This window comes from Myxine glutinosa, chromosome 3 (assembly GCF_964187855.1).
Source record: "Myxine glutinosa chromosome 3, kmMyxGlut1.1, whole genome shotgun sequence".
Taxonomy (NCBI): Eukaryota; Metazoa; Chordata; class Myxini; order Myxiniformes; family Myxinidae; genus Myxine; species Myxine glutinosa.
In genome coordinates this window covers 63,308,126-63,317,803 of record NC_136263.1, presented here as the reverse complement: position 1 = coordinate 63,317,803, position 9,678 = coordinate 63,308,126, and the positions used below count along the sequence as shown (strand labels likewise).

The 9,678-nt window shown below is 46.0% G+C and overlaps 1 protein-coding gene across 5 annotated transcripts in view; it reads left to right on the top strand.

Annotated features, from left to right (window-relative positions):
• Window positions 1–7,066, top strand: part of LOC137423519 (terminal nucleotidyltransferase 5A) — a 29,429-nt gene extending 22,363 nt beyond the window's left edge. For all 5 annotated transcript variants that reach the window (XM_078774116.1, XM_068110776.2, XM_078774117.1 and 2 more), the window contains exon 5: window positions 5,531–7,066. In XM_078774116.1, the coding sequence (XP_078630242.1) occupies window positions 5,531–5,991 (461 nt within the window). In that variant the 3' untranslated portion in view covers window positions 5,992–7,066. The remainder of the gene's footprint in view (window positions 1–5,530) is intronic.
• Window positions 7,067–9,678: the final 2,612 nt, after the last annotated feature.

The following is a 9,678-nucleotide window of genomic DNA, read 5'->3' as shown; positions in this document are numbered from 1 at the left end:
CTGTTTGTGTCCCTCCACATGCTATAAACACTTGTGCTGTTTTGTTCAGAAGTCACCAATTCTCTAGTTATGCTTTTGAGGCACAGACACAGGAAGGAGCACCATCATATTTTTTTTATGGCCTTGCTTTTGCTGCAGGCTGCCACTCGCATATTTTCGTAATCCATTCATGTTTGCACAGAACAGGAAAGTTGCACAGCATTGGGCATCGTGGGATTCGATGCGGAGGATACAAGGTGAACTGCTCTGCTCTGTTCCTTCTGACTGTGGGGTCTCTATTTCTGAATCTCTCGTGTGTTGCCTGGTTTCTACCCCAAAATTCAGTTCAGATGTTGAAATTATTTAAAACCATCACAAGTGGTAAAGCTATCACAAGTTGAGCAAAGTTTTGATGACATTAACATTCTACATCGGACATATAGATGTTTCACATTGTCATTACCTCCGCCACCATAGGTGGATGGAGGTTATGTTTTCACCCCTGTCTGTTTGTTTGTCTGTCTTTTTGTGAACAAAAGATCTCAAAGTTGTGGACGGATTCGAACGAGCTTTGGCAGAGATGTCGCGTATGTGACAAGGACGAAATGATTCGATTTTGGTGAAGACCCGGATTCGGATCCGCCTATTAGAATTTTTCAAGTCATTCTTCACCATTGGGAGATAAGGCCAAAAACGATACATAGCAGGATATCTCAAAAAGTTGTGGATGGATTTGGATGAAACTTGGTGGAGAGGTTGGGTGTGTGACAAATGAAGAATCGATTCAATTTCGGTGAAGATCTGGATCCAGCTCGTAGAATGTTTTAAGTGATTCTTCACCATTGAGTGATATGGCCAACCGGGCGGAGGTATGCTCTCTACTGAGTGCCGTTCTAGTTACCTCTGCCACCAAAAGGTGGACAGACTGTTTTCACTCCTGTCTGTCTGTGAGCATGATATCTCAAAGATTTGGACGAAATTTGGTGGACAGGTTGGGTGTGTGACGAGCACGAATTGATTAGATTTTGGGAAAGATCCGGGTACTAGAATATTTTAATTTATTCTTCACCATCGAGAGATGGGGCCACAAATAATATGTAGTGCAATATCTCAAAAAGTTGTTGGATCTCAAAAGACGGATTATAACACAACCTAGTGTATGAGGTGGGTAGGTGATGAGAACAAGCCAATTCGATTTTGGTTCAGTTCCAGATGTAGATCTCGCTAACCAGTGGAATACTAAACGTAAATGGTCTTCCTGGCAGAGGTATATGCTCTTCTGAGTGCTGCTGTAGTTTATATGTTATTCTTTTAAATTATTATTTACTTATTTTTGGATGTATGCATGGTTGAAGCTTCCAGAAGAGCTACAACACTGAAATTTATCAGGGTGAAACAGACCAAAAGGAACAGTAGAGAGGGGGGGAAAACACCAACATCAGGGTTTTTGGCCAAGATAGAGGGAGACTTGGTTAAATAATTAATGAGTGTGGGGATGAATTGGGAGTAGAAGGGTGAATGGGGTAGACAACATGGATGCAGCAGCAAACTCAGGAAGGAAAAGTTGTAGCAAAGGCTTTGATACCATGCTGGTTGGATGGGGCTTTGTTACCATGTCCAGTGCTACATTTGGAGGGGGCTTTAGTACCACGCTGGGTTGAAAGGGGGGCTTTGGGACCATGTGAGTGGCGTGGGTGGAGGGTGTTTAATACTAGCCATATTGGGTGTTTGGGGTGGAGGGGGCCTTAGTACCACCCTGGGGTGTGGACACTGAGGTGCCTTTGGTATCATACTGGGTGCCTCATGGGGGACGTAGCCTTGGTATCACGCTGTGTGCCGCCATTGGATGAGGATTTGGTGCCACGCCTGGGTGCAGAGACGGAGGTGGCTTTGGTTGTATACTGAGTGCCATGGATGTAGTGGGTTTTGGTGCCATGGATGGGGCTTTGGTATCATGCTGGATGCTGAGAGTGTAGGCTTTGATGAAGACCAAACATAGCTATTTTGTGGTGTGAATGAATCTTGAATTATGGATTTTTCATGCCATTCTTTATTTGGGGCATCTGCTCACTGCTCTCCCATTAGGGGTGTGAAGGAGGAGAGGGTGAGTTTCGTGTTTTCGTTGTTGTTGTTGTTCCTAAGAAGAACACTTCCCCTACCCACGCCCTCTTAGTCTTCTTCCAGCATACACTTTGTGAACTACGTTACACTTGTTTGTGTGAAGTTGATATCCGTTAAACATGAGTGATAAATGTCTTCCAAATGAGCAGGTGGACAAAAATTTTAATGTGTACAAACCGGCCTGTGAACAATTCCAGGAAGAGCCATGGTGTTGACGATGACGTTGAGGTGTTGGATACTGCTCCCTCCTCCTCCTCCTCCTCCTCCTCCTCCCCCTCCTCCTCCTCCTTCCCCTCCTCCTCCTCTTTGGATCCCTACTCGTCCCTTATTTACCAACCGATTGCTTTGAAACACAATACAGCCCTTCTTCTCGATGGTCCCCAGGATCGCTCGGTCTTAGGTTATTTTTGATTTAGGATCTGGGGGGGGGGGGCTGGGGGGGGGGCTACCAGATGAATCGGGGAGCTCCCAGGAGGATTCCCCAAAATCAGCAGAGGTCTGAACTACAAACTGAGCAGATGACTGACCGTCAGCCCACTCGGGGCTATTTATTTTGTTCGGTGTTTTATATTATTAGGATGTTATTGAATGTACATATACAAAAATATGCTTTTTTAGCCTTATTAAAGGTGTTTTTAGTGCAAAAAACTTTTGACTTGGGATGCATTCAATGTTATTTGCACTAATTTAAATGGGAAGAATTGTTTCCTGCAACGTAAACGTCGCAGTTTTTAGGGACACGTTAACGACGTTGTAGGAGAACTTACTGCATGCATATGGTGCAATTTTCCACGATGGACTCTCACGGACTAATTAAAGTATTTAATCCAAATCTATTTTGGGATTTGAGGATCGGAGCTCTTGGACTAAATAAAGTCAACATCTGGAGTGTGTGAGAGAAGGAGAGAGACAGACAGTGAGAGACAGAGAGACAGAGAGACAGAGACCGAGTGTGTGTGTGTGTGTGTGTGTGTGTGTGTGTGTGTGTGTGTGTGTGTGTGTGTGTGTGTGTGTGTGTGTGTGTGTGTGTGTGTGTGTGTGTGTGTGTGTGGAGAGAGACTGTGTGTGTGTGTGTGGGAGAGAGACTGTGTGTGTGTGTGTGGGAGAGAGACTGTGTGTGTGTGTGTGTGTGTGTGTGTGTGTGTGTGTGTGTGTGTGTGGGAGAGAGAGAGTGTGTGTGTGTGACAGAGTGTGTGTGTGTGGGGGGGAGAGAGACAGAGTGTGTGTGTGTGACAGAGTGTGTGTGTGTGGGGGGGAGAGAGACAGAGTGTGTGTGAGAGAGGGAGAGAGACTGTGTGTGTGTGTGTGTGTGTGTGTGTGTGTGTGTGTGTGTGTGTGTGACAGAGTGTGTGATAGAGGGAGAGGGACAGAGTGTGTGATAGAGGGAGAGGGACAGAGTGTGTGAGAGAGGGAGAGAGACAGACAGAGAGAGAGAGTGTGTGACACAGAGACAGACAGATGTCTGTCCCCTCCTCACTCCTAATAAAGTGCATGACTCTGCTCCGATACCTATCTCTCTCTCTCTCTCTCTCTTCTTGCTTTTCCGCACCCCCTCCTCACATCTCCGCCCACTCCCCTCACCTTTTCCTCGCTCTCTCCCTCCCCTTCCTCGCTAACCAAGACCTCCACTTCCTCGCCCTATGCTCTCTTTCCTCACTGTGTCCCCCTTCCTTCCTCGCTCTACGCCCTCCTTCCTTGCCCTACGTCCTCCTTCCTCGCCTTACACCCTCCTTCCTTGCTCTACGTACTCTTTCCTTGCTCTACGACCTCCTGCCTCGCTCTCTGTCCTCCTCCTTGGCTCTCTGCCCTTCTCTTCCTCACTCATCGCTCCCCTCTCCCTTTTCTCTCTCCCCTCCTTGATCCACCTTCCTCTTCTCTTTATCTGTCCCTCCCTTCCCCACTTTCTCTCTCTGTCTCTCACTCTCTCACTCTCTCACTCTTTCCCTCTCCCCTCTATCTCTCTCCTCTCTCTTCCCTCTTTTTCTCTCACCCCTTCTTTCTCTTCTCCCATCCTCCACCCCCCTTTCTCCCAGGTGGTATTTGCTTGTCCTCAATAATACACATTTGAGGTATTTGGAACTTTGATACTGCAAGTAAAACTGAGATAAAGACCCTTGAGCAGTTACCTTAGAAAGGCTGATTTTGATATAAAGCTGTGCAACAATTCCAGCAATGGTCTCAGCATCTCCCAGTGGAATAGGGCACTACAGACCACTTGACTTACCGCATTCCAATACATCTCTCAACTATTTCCTTCAATCCCGAGGTTCAAGTTGAAATATCACGTGTTGGAAACATTAATACTCATAGTGTACCTGTTCTGTATCTCGCTGTTTTCGTCCTTGATGCCGTGCTAGCCTTGCTTGCCTCTTCTTTGTTGTCATTGGCAGTGTTGTTGGATTTCTGATGCATGAATGCTGGCAATATTTGGTCTTTTTAGAAACTTGTAAACATTGGGTATATGCTTCAAGTCATTGCTGTTGTTGAATTATGGTTGTTTGTACAATGGTCTGACACACTATTCACAAGGAATTTGTCCAAACCATTGGTCTTCCAGAGTGGGGTCCGTTTTGCGTTTGTGGTCAGTTTATAGATGACTGGTCCGCGTTCTATCTCACGCGTGTCCATTGCACTTTATTTTCTTTGATCAAGTATTTTCTGCATTCTGTTGATTACTTTTATTTTTATTATACAGCTTTGTAATATCGTGTTATTATGTGGGAACTGCCTGTTTGCTTGGCAGGCTACAGCGCCCCATTTTGGCCGATCTCGACCAAGCTTGGCATGTATAATCGGAGGCCCCATGGGGAGAGGTTGAGTGGGTGTTCATAGCAAACGTTCAAACTGTCATTCGAAGCTATGATGGTGTAATGTGCACCTGTATAAACTATATTTGAAGCTGTTGGATTAACCGATCGACGCCAAATGTATGAAAGGTGTCAGTTGAGTGTCGAACGACTAAATTCTCGTAATTCCAGCACGGCACAAATCCGTATAAATTACACCACGAAGTGTAGTTTAATTTCTCTCCCCTTTATGGCCGTCTCCTTTATCAAGCATCGGTAAATTTGCTGGCTTTATATATGCATCAAAATAGTTTTGATATTGTGGATTTTCGATTGTAGCTGGCAAGTGTGGGGAACCTGTGACGTGTATTTTTGGGTGTACGCGCCCCGGATCATTCAACTCGTGTGTCATTCTTTGCATATGGATGTACGCCGGTCCTTTTGAACGTGAGCATGTTTGCGTAGTCACGTATATTTCATAAAATGGGAACCCCACCTCTTGTATCATGGCTAACATGGTGGAGTTATTTTACTTTTTGTGCGGCATTACGTTTGAGTTATTCTCATCCTCCCTCAGTCTTTCTCCCCCAATGAAATTGTCACCTGCTGACCTTGTTTCCCTCTCCTCCCTCAATTGCCTGTAGGTGGTGGCCTTCTAAAGTACTGCAACCTACTTGTGCGGGACTTCGTGCCTGCGAGTGAGGCCGAGATAAAGACTCTTGAGCGATACATGTGCTCGCGGTTCTTCATCGATTTCCCTGACTTGTCGGAACAGCAGCGCAAGCTCGAGTCGTACCTGCGCAACCACTTCATCGGCGAGGAGGCCAGCAAGTATGAGTACCTGCTGACGCTCTGGGGCGTCGTCAACGAGAGCACGGTGTGCCTGATGGGACATGAGCGTAGACTCACATTGGGCCTTATAACCGCGCTGGCTTTCCGCGTGCTCGCTGAGCAGAACACTATCCCCAATACGGCGCACGTCACCTGCTACTACCAGCCGGCACCCTACGCCTCAGATTTCAACTTCAGTGGATACTACCTACCCTCTTCCCAACCCACCGTCACCTACCTGCCTTCGTACTCCACGTGGCTGTCTTGCAGCTAGCTGGAGAATGTCCTCACGCTGTGGCCTTTTGCATTCCAACACTGCAGCTGAGGCCTGGGTAGTCCAGTGGAAATCCTGGAAGGGACTGATGCCTTTTCAGCGCACGAGTCAAGAGCGTGGGAATATCACCGAGACCTTGGTGGAATTTTGAGGCACGAACTTACCCAATTTGATTATTTTCTTCACTTTGAGGGGACTTATTTTTTGTTTTGGAGTACTGGACACAATAAAGCAACTTGAAGTGGTTCAAGAACAGTTCTATCGTCGCTGAGACTGAGCACAGTGTGCGTGAGAATTTTAAAATGAGCAATTTGAACCATTATGCCATCTGGATGTGATGAATATCGTCCGTCGTGGTTATAAATTTTTATTCGATTTCTTTCATTATTTTCCCTTTTTTTTTTTGGACTTCTTTTGTGTGATGTAACTACGGATTTCCGCATTGCTTGGTGAATTGCTCGGAAGCTTTGGTCATTCGTCTGGAGAAAGCATGAAAAGTATTTTTCTTCCTCCCATCTCCAGCTTTTCTCCCATCGCTGCCCAACCCACTCTACCCTGACCCGAGCTATTCCCACCCCTTCTGAGCTCTCTCCCTCCACACTTTATCAGATACATTTTGAAAAGAAATTAAGAAATAAATATATATTTTGTATTACAGACTTTGCTTTGAGAGCGCAGTGCAGTGAATTATAATGTAGCAGAAATAAGAATAAAAAAATGAAATATATCGATCTGTTCTTTTTTTGTTGTCTGTATTTTCCGGCTTTTCTGACCTTGTCGAAGGATTGAAGGCGGCCTCACGTCGGCGAGACGTTTATGCCTTGGATTATTATTTTTTTGAATGTAGAGGATAATCTTTCTCCTTTTTCTTTGTTGTTTTTTTCCTCTTCTTTTCCGGCAGGACCAAAGGTATCTTTGGTGTCATTTCACATGTCCTTCTCTTTGAGGTCCTTTTTGTGGTTCATGTCATTTGTTCGGAACAATGGATGTGTTGGTGCAATGTTACGAAATGTAATGCTGTATAAATGTCAAGTGCCTGGCTGTGGAAAACAATAAAATAAAACTTTTGTTTTCATCCTCTGGTTTCTCTGCTTTTCGGTCGGATGAGTCATGTCTGTGTTTCTGGCCAGAGCAAATCCGAATGGCCATTTCTCGCTGGCTCAGCGTCAAACTTTGCTTTTTATTTTTCCTAAAACTTTTGCACATTTTTTAGGTGGTGGCTTTCTAAAGATTTGCACCATGCGCTCGACTTGACTTGGGTTTTTCAATCATTGCATTTTGGTTGAAGCTGATAAATAATGAGTTGGGTTTGCCCATTGGCATTGCCAACTGAACCCCCAGCTCATGATTTGTAGGGTAAACGTGGGTTCGTTTGTCCATCGTCTACAAATGTTCTTGCAGTTCACAGAAAACAATAACCTACCATACATTGATGTCTACCGTCTTTGTCCTGGATGTGTTGCTATATGAATAAGCCCCATGAGCCTGTATCAATGTAAATACATAAATAAATAAATAACTTTTTGGTAGATTGGTGTAAGATGGCTGAGCAATAACTTTTGCGGTTTGTTCGTTTGATATCTAAATTTGAGTTTGTATATCAGACGTGAATGGTGTCTTAGAGCTCGTGTTTCGGCCTTGGCACCAATGGCCGAAGGATGAGGGTTTTGCACCATGGGCTGCAAGCAGCTCTTTCGTCTGTCAAAGCCATCACTTCTGCTTCTCCAAGATACTGTGCCATTGACTAGTCTATGGGGAGAGGGAGGGGAGAGTGGAGTACACAGCTCTCCTTTCATTATGCTGAGTATACCAGGTTGGATTCCAGCTTTGCTGTTTTTATTGATTTCTAAATGAGTTAAATCAACTATCAAGGTGTGTTCCATCGGAGGTGGAAGCCCTGTAAAAGGAAGAGTTTATGATGGTGGTGCTTTTCCAGTGCTCTCATGCTGTCAGCCCCATCCTGTTACTGCATTTCTCACCACCTAACCACATGTCATGGTAACTAACAAGTTCTGCCTTTAGTTTAAAACTCCTGCTTACCACCATAAAACTCCTGCTTTAGTTTAAAACTCTTTGACATTTCCTTGAATGGCAGAAATATCTATCCTGATAGGCCCAGGACCTTTTCACAGACAATGGTGGAGCAATGGAACTGCAGTATTAAACTAGAACAGCACTCTGTATAGAGGGCATACCTCCGCCAGGCTGAACAGTTTACGTTTTGTATCCCATTGATAGGCCGGATCTGGATTCTTACCTAAACCAAAATCTAATTGGCTGGTTCCTGTCGCCTCACCAACTCATCCACCTAGTTTTTTTCATCAGCCATTCATAATTTTTTTTTTTTCATATTTTGTTTGTAAATCGTTTTGGCCATGTCTCTTAATAGTGAAGAATCACTTTTAGAGTTCTAAGAAGTATCCGGATCTGGATCTTCACCAAAATCTCATTATTTCGTCCTTGTCACATACCCAACCCCTCCACCAAATTTCGTCTGAATCCATCCATAACTTTTGGAGATATCCTGTTCACAGAAAAACAGAGAGGGATGAAAACATAACCCTTGCCCACTTTCGGTGGTGGAGGTAACATCACCCTTGGTTCGTTTGATGCTCGAGGTAGGTATGCTGGGTGGTTTGCCATTGGCTTCCCAGCAGACAGGGCAGCAATAAGTACAAGTTGTTTGCTAGTTAAGCAGATCAATATGGTTGTGTGTGCGTGCGTCCGTCCGTCCACATTTATATTTTTTGCTTTAAAAATGGTTTTCTCTAACTGCTTGTCTGATCGATATGGCATTTTGTACATAGGAGGGACTAACCGTGGGGAATATTTTATTGCTGACTCTGATGTCATAGGTCAAATGGTATGGCAGCCATATTGGATTAAAGGAAAAAATTGGACATTTTCTCTGAAACCACTCAACGAAAAAAAATTTACTTGCCAGATGTCATCAACTCCTCATAGGATATATATAGGGTGATAACAATGATGTTGTGGCGGACACAAAAGCCCACTGGCGTGGTGACATCATTCCGCGCACCAAGTGGGCGAGGGCCACGCCCGAGGGGTAGGCGTGGCCTGAGGATATACACGGGGCGCGCAGCCCAGAGCGGGCTAGTGTTACAGTGAGCTCCTGAAATAAAGATGCTTATAAGTTACCGCTTTTCCGCTTCCTCCTTGCTCGCAAGCAGCGCGCGTAACGCCGCGCTTTACTGGTGACCCCCTCGACGTTGGATCTGCCGGAGCGATCCTTCCACACGCGACGCCATTGCCATGGCCAACTTCATCAAACTTCCCGAATTTTGGGAGGCTCAGGCCGGTCTGGTTCGTCCAGGCCGAAGCCCAATTTCAGCTTCGGCGCCTCACCGGCGATGACATGCGCTATTGCCACGTCGTCGCCTCCCTCGGGCCCGGCACGGCCGCTCGAGTTGTGTCCGTCCTTCGCCACCCACCGGACGGCCACAAGTACGAGGCACTCAAGCGGCTACTCCTAGCCACGTTCGGCCTCACGGACGACGCACGGGCCGACCGCCTCCTGGATCTCCCCGAGCTCGGTGACACGCGCCCGTCGGTCCGAATGGACCATATGCTGTCACTGTTGGGCGACGAAGCCCCCGTTTCTCTATTCCGGGCGCTTTTCCGTCGCCAACTTCCAGTGCAGGTTCGCCTCGCGTTGGCCGGGACCGG